Below are 12,516 nucleotides of genomic sequence, written 5' to 3'. Positions count from 1 at the left end.
CATAGGAAGGTCACTCAGTCATTGTGCTGTTCGTTATATGGCTCTCAGAAAGGAGAAGGAGATGGTAATAGGAGAGTAAAAGTTTGTTCAATGAACTGTGCTTGGGTGGGGGATATGTATACTCCTCCCAGGTGCATTTACTCATGTTGCTTTAGAACTGATGCATACAATTCAGGCAGACAAGCCACTGAGCATCATTGCTCCTTAATTGGAACCACTGAAATACTACAGCTCTTCATCTATGTACAGACAGAATGTGGTGTTAGGATATTTGAGATGTTAGAGTACAGAACAGGGGAGTCTTAAAGGATTTGAGTTTCCATCTGCTGGTTATCTCACATAAGCAACAAAAAATGGGGGTTTTGTATGTTTCTACTTACCAGTAGATTCCATGTGTGATGTAATTTCAAGTAAACTTCTTCCAGATATTTTTGATCCACCTGAGGCTTTTAGGTAATTTAATCACCAAGTACTATATAACCTGCCACTTAGATTGTAACCATTACATGATGACCAAAATTTTTGTTAGTAAATATTAAGAAAGAAGGTATGAGAGCCATTACACCATACTATTCATTATATGAGTCCTTTTTATGAATGTTGATAATCCTTCTCTGCAGATACAGGACGAGGAGTTACCAGTATTTTTTGGCCTTCATATTTGCCATTGAGGAAATCAACAGAAACACTCACATTTTACCTAACACATCTCTAGGATTTGATCTCTATAATATCAACAGCAATCAGTGGGACACTCTGGAGGCACCTTTCATTTGCCTCACAGGCATGGGAACAATGATTCCCAATTACACATGTAGAAGGCAGAAGAAGGCTGCTGCTTTACTGACAGGGATATCATGGGCAACATCTGCACATATTGGGAGACTGCTGAATCTCTACAAATATCCACAGGTGAGAGACACGGCTGTGAGGGAACAAGAAACCTGTATTAAACTGCAGATCTTCCATCAAAATGTACAAAAGTTAGGATATGCTATTCATCAATCAAAGAAAATAAATCAGGCATTTGGTTATAAAGCCTCAAATATTTTGCTGGAGATAGTTAAGAGGAAGAGTTTGAAGCCTATATAGGGTGTACAGAAATTGCTGTATCTGGAAAGAAATTGTCTATAAATGATCTCAAAGCAAGATAGGAGATTAAAACACCATGAGCAGAAGTTAGTCTCTACAAATACAAAGTGTTGCCTCAGGTTTAAGATTGTGTCCTATGACAATGTTTTCCCTCTTGTTTCCATTGGAAATTTCTATCAGCTTACATTCGGCCCATTTGACACTCTCCTGAGTGACAGAAGACAGTTCTCTTCTCTCTACCAGACAGCACCCAAGGACACATCTCTGTCACGTGCCATTGTCCTTTTGATGCTTCATTTCAGCTGGACATGGGTGGGGCTGGTTCTTGTAGATGATCATAATGGTGCTGAGATTCTCTCAGACTTGAGAAGAGAGATGGACAGGAATGGACTATGTATAGCTTTTGTAGAAATGATTCCAGACAATGAGAATTCATTTTATCATAATTCTATCATGACTATCAAGAAGATTATAAAATCAACTGCAAATGTGGTTATCATTTATGGTGACATGGAAGATTTAAGTGGTCTAATCATAGCTATGGTGGCCTTTTCAATGATTTGGAAAGTCTGGGTCATGAAGTCACAATGGCCTCTACATAGTCTTAGTAACTGTTTCATGTTGGATTCAATACATGGGAGTCTCGTTTTCACACATCACCATGCTGAGATTTCTGAATACAGGAATTTTCTCCAGGCATACAACCCTTCCAAATACCCAGATGATCACTATCTTGCTCTCATTTGGAATGCACACTTCAATTGCTCTTTTTCAGAACCTGATTGTAAAATTTTGGGCAACTGTCTGCCCAATGCTTCCTTGGAAATGTTGCCTAGATATATTTGGCAAATGGATATGACTGAAGAAAGTTACAATGTATATAATTCTGTGTATGCTGTGGCTCACAGCCTCCATGAGATGACTATAAATCAAGAACAAAATTATCTCTATGGAAAGGAAAAAGCAAATAATTATGTTTGGGAGGTAATTTTTCACTTTGTAGATTTTACCAATAGCACTGTGACATTTTTTAATTTTATACAATCACTCATTATATGATAGCACACTACACAGAATTTGCCAAAAATAATCTGAGAGATTGCTATAATTTATCACCTAGAATTTATTATAGACATCTATGTCAATGTTCCTGATGATTGGATGGCAATGACAGGTTTAAATATGTGTATGTCATTATCTACTCTGTGTTACAATTAACCTGAAGATTTATAGTAATAATAAAATAAATTTGAAAATCCATTCTCAAGTATATTTCAAAACAGAAATTTGGGCACTAGACACTAAATTATCAAATTATACTAGAAACTTAAAGTTCAAATTTTGAAGTTATGTTTATATTACCTAACTGAGCATCTGTCCATTTTTATACAGTTTAGACATAAACACTCTGATATAAAAGTTGAAACACTTAATAGTGAATAGCACTTCAACAGCATGGAAATTTCCCTGAATCAACAATCGCATAATAAATCTGACGTGTTTGTTTGGGGAGGGGGATTAATTCTTTCATCTGAAACTGGCAGCCTAGAAGCATTATGCTCATTTTTGGTCTTTATCCAGTAAAACATTGATAAGTTGATATAGCTTGCACTTTTAATGTCATGTATTTGGGATAATGAGACACATCCCTTTATGAGGTTGTTTTGAACTTCCATGGGAATGAAATCATCATATGATTCTGCATCTCTTTAGCTTCACCTTTTTCTCAGGAACATCCATTTCAAAAATACTGCTGGAAACATTGTGGTTCTAGATTCACAAAGGAAATTGGAAGCAGAATACAATATTCTCAACCTCTGGGATTTTCCATTCGGTCTCAGACAAAAGATTAAAGTTGGAATATTTTCTCCAAAAGCTCCAAAGGGCCAAGGACTTCTCTTGTCTGACCACATGATACAGTGGGCCACAGGATTTACAGAGGTTGGTTGGATTTTATCACATTCTTTGAACTCTATCAATAAACATTTGTTTGAGGATGTAATGGCTATTGGTTCCTTGGGGAGTACAAATCTGTATGCACAAACTTACTCTCATCTGTGGAATTATTTATTCACTATTCTGGATAAAGAGGCTGCTTATTTTTCCTTCATTTTTCTATGGGCACTTATTTCCAGTTATATATAGAGTGTCTATATAATAAGATTTCATCAATATGCAGAAACCACCTGAGGAGATAATTAATTTTACCCCCAGGTTAGAAAATGTCACCAGATAGATATTTTGCTTTTTGGTACCTGGCAGTATTCAAAAGCATGAAGGCCCATGAACAGGAGTGTATATATATATATATATGGGTGTGGATGTGGATGTGGGTGTGGGTGTGGGTGTGGGTGTGTATCATATCAATCCAAGTTCCCTCTCCCTCCCCCCTCACACCCCTCCCATCCCAATCACCCCACTCCAAAGTTAGGGTGATGCCTTCCAGGAAGGATCATCCAAATCTGTCAAGACTAAGGGAGTATCCCTCCATAGGGAATGTGCTCCCAAAGTCCTTTCATGCACCAGGAATACATCCTGGTTCCACTGTTACAGGACCCGTAGACAGCCCAGGCCTTCTAACGAGACCCATGTTCACGGAGCCAGAGTCGTTACAGTGCTGGTTTCCCAGCTATCAGTGTGGGGGTCCATGAGCTCCTGCTTGTTCAGGTCATCTGTCTTGTGGATTTCTGTAGACTGGTCTTGACATCTTTTCTTATCACTCCTCCCTCTCTGTAACTGGATTCCAGGAATTGATTCAGTATTTAGCTGTGGGTGTCTGCTTCTATTTCCATCAGCTACTAGATGAGTGCTCTATAATGGCATATCAGTTAGTTATCAATCTCACTATCAGGGAAGGGCATTTAAGGTAGCCTTTCCACTGTTACTCAGATTGTTAGTTGGGGTCACCCTTGTAGGTCTGTGAACATTTCTCTAGAGTTACTTTTCTCTTCAAACCTACAATGGCTCCCTCTATTATGGTATCTCATATATTTGTTCTCATCTATTTGTCCTCCTACTCAATCTTCTGAGTCCCACATGTTCTGCTCTCCTCCAATTCTCTTTCTCCTAATGCCCTCTCCACTCACTGTACCCCCGCTCCCACTATGCTCAGGAGACCTTGTTCTTTTCCCCTTCTGTGAGGAACCTTGTATGAAACTCTTAGGTTCCTCCATGTATCCTAGTTTCTCAGGCAGGGTGAATTATAGGCTGGCTATTCCTTGCTCTATATCTAAATCCATAGATGAGTGAGTACATACCATGTTCCTCTTTTGTGACTAGGTTACCTCACTCAGGATGGTTTCTTTAAGTTCAATCAATTTGCCTGTGAATTTCAAGATTCCATTGTTTTGTTTTGTTTTGTTTCTTCCCCCCCCCACCCCACTGAGTAGTATTCCATTGTGTAGATGTGCCACATCTTTTTTATCCATTCTTCAGTTGCGGGGCCTGTAGGTTGCCTCAGGTTCTTGCTATTAGAAATAATGCTGCTTTGAACATAGTTGAACAGATGTCTTTGTTGCATGGATGTGGATCATTTGGGTATATGCCTAAGAGGGGGATTGTCGGGTCCTGTGGTAGATTGGTTCCCAATTTCCTGAGGAATGCCATACTGATCTCGAAAATGGCTGTACATGTTTGCACTCCTCCAAAAGTGGAGGAGTGTTCCTCTTTCTCCACATCCTGTCCAGCATAAGTTGTCATTAGTGTTCCTAATTTTAGCCATTCTGGAAGAAGTAAGATAGTATCTCAGAGTTGTTTTGATTTACATTTCCCTGATGGCTAAGGATGTGGAGCAGTTCCTCCATATATATATATATATATATTATATATATATATATATATATATATATATATATATATATATATATCCAAGTCCATTTAAATGAAAACAAACATTTATAGACACTATTTGGGAATTTGGGCGTTGTTCTTTCCAAACCACTTCCTGCTGGTAAGGGGCGCTGTCATGGGGGATTCTAAGAAGATGCAGAAATCCTGGCTGTAGTCTGTAAGGCTGCATGGTCCAGCTGTTTTGAATGTAGAATCACCTGGTACTCTGTTTCAGGCGGTCTGCCTTGATCAAACCACATCCACAGCTTTTCATTTTCTGTGGAAACAAAAATAGAAATCCTTTTCCCCAGTAACTTGTCCTTGAACTTATATTTTGGAGTCAAAGCATTTTTTATTTAATTTATTATTTTACATACCGATCCCAATTCCTTCTCCCTCCCTCCCTCCCTCCTTCCCTCCCTTTCACCCTCTCTGCCCTCTCACCTGCACTCTAAATACCCTCCCCTCCCATCCACCCACCCCAATTCCATATGTAGGGGAATGCCATCCAGTTGGGGTCATGTAGATCTGACAGGTCATGTGAAGTAGGGACTAGGGCTTCTCTCCTTTATCTCCTAGATAAAGACAGTTATCCCTCTATGGGATCTTGCCAAAAGCAATCTACAGATTCAATGCAATCCCCATTAAAATCCCACCACAATTCTTCACTGACCTTGAAAGGATAATAATCAACTTTATATGGAAAAACAAAAGACCCAGGATAGCCAAAACAACCCTACATAATAAAAGAACTTCAGGAAGCATCACCATTCCTGACTTTAACCTCTACTACAGAGCTATAGTTCTGAAAACAGGCTGGTATTGGCACAAAAATAGACAAGTAGACCAATAGAATCAAATTGAAAATCCTGACATTAACCCACACACCTATGAACACCTGATTTTCGACAAAACAGCTAAAATTATACAATGGGGAAAGGACAGCATCCTCAACAAATGGTGCTGGCACAATTGGATGAGGGTGTGTAGAAGACTGCAGATAGACCCATGTCTGTCGCCATGCACAAAACTCAAGTCCAAATGGATCAAAGACCTCAACATAAATAAAGCCACATTGAACCTCTTAGAAGAGAAAGTAGGAGGTACCCTTGAACAAATTGGTATAGGAGACTGCTTCCTGAACATAACTCCAGGGTCACAGACACTGAGAGCAGTTTCTTAATTGTCTTTTGTCCATTTTGGATTCCTCTATTGAGAATTCTCTATTCAGTTCTGTACCCCACATTTTAATAGTATTATTTGGTATTTTGTTGACTAGTTTCTTGAGTTCTTTGTATATTTTGGAGATCAGCCCTCTGTCAGTTGTGGGCTTGGTGAAGATCTTTTCCCAGTTTGCAGGAAGCCGTTTGGCTTTATCGAATGTATTCTTAGCCTTACAGAAGCTTCTCAGTTTCAGGAGGTCCCATTTATTGTTGATCTCAGTATCTATGCTCTTCGAGTTATGTTCAGGAAGTAGTCTCATGTAACTATTTGTTCAAGGGTACCTCCCACTTTCTCGTCTAAGAGGTTCAGTGTGGATGAATTGCTGTTGAGGCCTTTGATCCATTTGGACTTGAGAATTGTGCATGCCAATAGACATGGGTCTATTTACAGTCTTCTAAACACCATCATCCATTTGTGCCAGCACTATTTGTTGAAGATGCTTTCCTCCTTCCAATGTATAATATTAGCTATTTTGTCAAAAAACATGTGTTCGTAGGTGTGTATATTAATATCAAGATGTTTGATTTGATTTGTTTTATTACTTTATAATAGGCCACTCCTGAGTATTTTTACCATTTATTTGATTCTCAGCTTCCTCGCTCTGTGTGCAGTGAGAGCTGTTTTCCAGGATTCAGAAAATCTGCCCAGGAGGGGGAGGCCTGCCTGTTGCTATGATTGCACTCAGTGTCCAGATAATGAGATTTCCAATGAAACAGGTAAATGTCATATTTTACTGGGGACTTTCCTACCATGCCACATTTTTTGGTAATATATCAGTTCATGTAAAGGGACAGTAGAGATAAACCCTGTTCTTCTTGATTTGGAAGTAATAATATTTTTGTTTATTTTATCATCTTTTAAATCGTGCCCTGACCATTGAATCTCATGCTTGATTTATGTTGCTGATACTCTACAGCCATTGTTCCTTTCATAGAACAACTTTACTGTTTACAAAGTAATCTTCTTTATTTCACCATGGGATGTAATACAGAGAGAGAGAGAGAGAGAGAGAGAGAGAGAGAGAGAGAGAGAGAGAGAGAGAGAGAAAGGAAGAGAGAGAGAGTATAATTAACAGGCTTCACTTGTATTTCAAAGCAGATGGTTGGCACATATTTAAGGGTTCAATCCTTATGGCCCTTGGTTGCATATATTCAGTCATGGTTCTGGCTTCATCAGAGGTGTCAGAAAGGTTGTATTTAATGAACTCATGGACATCTGTTAAAGTTATTATTTTATATTTTGTCAATTTTTATCACTGGTTGTGTTGCCTCCCTGTATGTATGTACACTTTACTTATTTGATCAACATAAAAGTTAGAATAAGGCATCAAATGTCCTGGAGGTGGAGTCACAGATAGTATTGACCACCATGTGGGTGCTTACAACACAACCCAGGTCCTCTTAAGGGTAACAGGTTCCCTGAACCACAAATTATTTATCTACCTTCGTCTTTGATGTACAGCACTAATAATGTTCAACATTATTAGTATGTGTGTGTTCCTCCATCTGTATAAAGTACCAGAAACACTAAAGCTTTATTTTCCAAGGAGAGGGATATATAAAGATCTAAAACATGTTTTGACCCATAAAACATCAATTAATATGGTATGTCAAAATACTATTACATTACTCTTCCATGGAAACAAATATTTTTTAAATCAATAGTTTGTATGTATCATGAATTTGAATCTAAATATGTATCTCATCTGAGTTAATTTGATTAACCACCACTAAATAATGTGGGTAAATAGTCATTAACTCATTGTAAACAAATGACTTTATTTTTTAAGAGACAATGGAAGCATTATTACATATAAAAGAGGCAAATTATGGAACAATTTTTTTGTGATAGCTAAGTGAAAATGCTATATCACCACTTGCATTAATAATAATATTGTGAAAAGGCCAGGAACACATACAATTCTGTTAATAGAACAAGGCAGAACACTGCATTTGAAGGATCAACTTTTCAGGCAAAGATGGACATAGTACAGGTACCTTAAATAGTTGGTCGCTATTTACTCTTCATCTCTTGGGTGCCCACTACTCAGCTCCCAGATACCGACATGGAACTTTATACTTACTTAATATAGTCTGACCTTAGCTTGACTTATTTCTACACAGCGCTTCTTAAATTATCATGTCTACCTTATGCCTCGGGGCAATGGTATTTCTCAGTTCTATATTCTTTGATAAATTCTTTACAATGACTTGTTGTGTAATTTGGTGGCTGGCCTCTGATGTCCTCCTCTCCTCTTTCTTTTGCTCCTTGATTCTTCTCTCCAAGAGTTCTCCTCCTACTTATTCTTTCTACTTGCCAGCCCTTTTTGTCTGTTGGCCATTCTGCTCTTGATTAGACCAATCAGATATTTTAGACAGGAAAAGTAATACAGCTTCACGGAATTAAATAAATGCAACATCAATGAATGAAACATACTTGTATCACAAAAGAAATGTTCTACAGAATAAACAAATGTAACATATCTTCATCTAATATTTCACAATGATATTATGCCTAAATATATCAAAGGAAGAGAAAATTGGCATGAGACAGTGGAAAAAGCGAATGGAATAAGCACACTTAGAAACAATGTTAACTATGTAAAGAAAAATCAAAATGAAATCCTCGATATTAATATTAATTTCCAATGAGACTTTTCATATATTAACTGGATTGTTTTGAATACCACACTGGCTGTACTGAACACTCAGATATGGTATCAAGAGCTCATAAGCAGAGAAAGTTTCAAATATTTGGGGACTTTTATTTGCCTAATATAAAATGTACATATTGAGATCTATTATACATGTCACCAAGATTTCATATGCATATAGAGACTTTGTGTACATTAGAGCCAAGGTAAGTTCATGAACACATTAAGTGTATTCATTAGAGAAAACTAGAATCATCAGTATCAAAACCTGAATGGTTGCAGTAAAATGAGACACTTCAAATTGTATTTAGTAAGAAAGAAGAAAGTAAAACATAAATGCTAAATATTTTAAAACAGTGAGTCCCATATTTTAAAACATATCAAATGAAGTGTAACTAACTTCATAGCACTTCCAAATTATAAAAACAAATCGCTCATGTCTTATACTCCATGCAATTTTCATAAAGAAGATACAGGATTTTGATTCTGAACCATTTCATGCTCAGTTTTAATCACCAGAAGTAAACACACAGAAAATAGAGGAGACAAAGTGCCTTGAGAGTGAGAAGGTAGCACAAAGACAGAAATATAAGAAATAACAAATAAAATGCTGACAATGGAATAAAAGACAAGGTAGTAGCAAAATGATGAATTCAATATCTTAATGCAAATTTTCAACAATCCATCAAATCGAAAAATTTACTTTACAAAAACAGACTGTTTTAATTGAAAGAAAATGAGATATAAATAGAATGTTATTTATATCTTTCTGAATTCAAGATGAAACTCAAAAATGTAAAGGGATATAGTATCATACAAATACTCCCTGACCAATATGACTAAAACAAGAGTTCTATTTCTATGTGTTAAATTGATCATTTCTTCCTAGAAATGACTAATAAGTTTCAAAAAGGGAGTTTTTCAAGCTTTCACAAATCTGATAGTTCATGTTCCTCTAAGCACCATCAGAGAATGAACATACAGGAGAATTCAATCAATTAGCATTATGGGAATAGATAGTCTTGAGTGTGATAACTGAGAACATTACAAGAAAAATACCTTCAAATCACATTCTCCTTGCACTGAAATCACAGGACAAAGACACACAAGGGAATTAAAAATGAGGTGATCCTATGATCAAGTTATGGTTATATAATTTAATTCAGAAATTTATGACTAAATAAACAAATGCAAGTTATTCTTAATTGAAAATGTACTTAAGTACACTAATAAAAAGAATAGAAAGGTACACTGCATGTTCAATAAGAAGATCCTGGATCATGAATTAGAAGGCATATGGAAATTTTCACTACTAAGCACTGATGTACATGAGTCTGAAACAACAAAGAAAATGTGGGCAAATACAAGAGAGTTGGTGCTGGGAAGTGGCTTGCAACCAAAGGGTAATCTGAGCAGAGACTCACAATATCTTTAATTCATAGATACGGAACATTGTATGAGGTGTCCAGAAAGTCACTATGCAAACACAGAGCAGAACCACTGCCTCCAGAAAACAGTTACCTTTCTGGCCTATGAAGACACTTTGGGACTGACACTGGCCTCCTTGGCCCTGGGCTTCTCTACCATAAGTGTTGGTGTTCTTTGTGTCTTTGTTAAACACCACCACACTCCCATCGTCAAGGCCAACAATTGGTCTCTCACTTACATCCTGCTCATCACTCTGACCTTCTGTTTTCTCTGTCCCTTGCTCTTCATTGGCCATCCCAACACAGTCACCTGTGTCCTGCAGCAGAGCACTTTTGCAGTTCTGTTCACAGTGGCTCTCTCCACAGTCTTGGCCAAAACCATTACTGTGGTTCTGGCTTTTAAGGCCACAGTTCCAGGGAGACTGATAAGGTGGATAATGATATCAAGGGCTCCTAACTACATCATTCCAGTCTGCACTCTTATCCAACTTGTTCTCTGTGGAATTTGGCTGAGCATCTCTCCTCCCTTTGTTGACTCAGATGCTCACACTGAACATGGCCACATAATTGCTTCATGCAACAAGGGCTCCACTATTGCCTTCCACTCTGTCCTGGGATACCTCTGCTCCCTGGCACTTGGGAGCTACACTATGGCTTACCTGTCCAGGAACCTGCCTGACACATTCAATGAAGCCAAGTTCATTTCTTTCAGCATGTTGGTTTTCTTCAGTGTGTGGGTCACCTTCCTTCCTGTCTACCACAGCACTAAGGGGAAAGTCACAGTTGCCATGGAAGGCTTTTCCATCCTGTCATCCAGTGCAGGCCTCCTAGGCTGCATCTTTGTTCCCAAGTGCTACATTATTTTGTTCAGACCACATAGGAATGTGCTAAATTATGTCAGGAACAAAGCACCTGCTAGAGGAAAAGTAGATTATACAGTTTAGTGCATGCTTTTCTGAATTATATAGACACCTACAGGCCTCTTTGGGACCTGTACAATTCACAGAGAAAATATAGCCATTATAATTCTTGTTTTCATTTAGTAATGAATACATGCTTGGATTGCTTACTTCTCTCAAATGGAAAGCTGACTTCCATGAATATGCATGGTATTCTGAAAAATATTAAAGAAAATATGAAGGAAATATGTATTCCTTCATCTCTTCAACATGGCATAACTTTGTATTTATAAAACCAAACGAACTCATATTTTCCATGGGCGTTTAATGCCATTGATATTTCCTGAATTCTTCATGCTTATATTTCCTGTAGTATTAAATGTAAGACAGTACATTGTTATAATTAATATGAATTTGACATGAAAATTACTTGTCAAATGATTATATAATGAGCTGCATATAGAGTAAAATGAAGACCAATTTATATCTTAATAATAACACAAAGGCTGATAACAGTAATCAAATACTTACCCTAAAAGACAATTACATGAAACTTCCTTTAAGTCTGTGAAGAATTTGAAATGCCCTGCTTAACCAGTACTGTAGGACTTGCGCTCATATCTATCTTTACTATAGATATCTAAACATTTTGTTCACTTACTCATTCACAATTTAATTTTAATAAATTCCTCTACATTCTTTCAACAGGAATTGGTGTATTTTATAACTCTTGGGCATTTATTAGTACCCATTCCTCCATATTTTATCAACATTTCATAAAAGATATGTAATACTTTAGGAACAACAATTCTCTCTTTTTTATTTATTTTATATAACCAAGTTCATTTAAATGATTTATATGTATGTATATGTATATAGTTACATTGTTTAAGTATTTGTTCCTGCTTTATTCAGGGAAGTTTTAATCAGTTTTTTTAGCTAAGTTCCTGAGTATTACAGATTTTCTTCACTCATGTTTCCTGTACCTATGAGATTAGTCAAATATAGATGCTTACTCTTCAATCACTTCATAGACATACAGAACATAACATTTAAATGTTTTAATATTAGTACTCCATTGACATGAGACACTGTTGCTCCTGACAGCACCGTTCACTTTTCCAAAAATACGTTGGACACTGTTGTTGCTCCTGCTGGAGTTCATTCTCGCCTCAGCTAATGGCCTGTTGGGCAAAGAACTGCCCCCACCTTGACCACTGATGTGGACATGCAGTCCTATGTGCTTGCAGGAGACAAATATAGAAGACTGCAGGACCTTGCCAAGTCAGGGTAAGACAGCCATTCTACCTCCCTGCTGTTGTTGTGGTCTGTCAAGTTCTCTTGGCCTTAGCCAAAACTGGGTGTACCAACGTTGCTGTGAGAACTAGGGTGA

At 37.4% G+C, this 12,516-nt stretch overlaps 1 protein-coding gene across 1 annotated transcript; it reads left to right on the top strand.

Annotated features, from left to right (window-relative positions):
• The first annotated feature begins 391 nt into the window (after positions 1-391).
• On the top strand, positions 392-11,168 carry LOC127237341 (vomeronasal type-2 receptor 116-like). Its single transcript, XM_051205574.1, is given in 5 exon segments — positions 392-453; positions 621-912; positions 6,697-6,786; positions 6,788-6,860; positions 10,240-11,168. Coding segments are annotated over 5 exon segments (1,446 nt in total).
• Positions 11,169-12,516: the final 1,348 nt, after the last annotated feature.

The sequence above is a fragment of the Phodopus roborovskii genome, unplaced genomic scaffold (genome assembly GCF_943737965.1).
Source record: "Phodopus roborovskii unplaced genomic scaffold, PHOROB, whole genome shotgun sequence".
Lineage (NCBI taxonomy): Eukaryota > Metazoa > Chordata > Mammalia > Rodentia > Cricetidae > Phodopus > Phodopus roborovskii.
The sequence above is the reverse complement of the archived record's forward strand: the minus strand, read 5'-3'. Positions and strand labels throughout refer to the sequence as shown.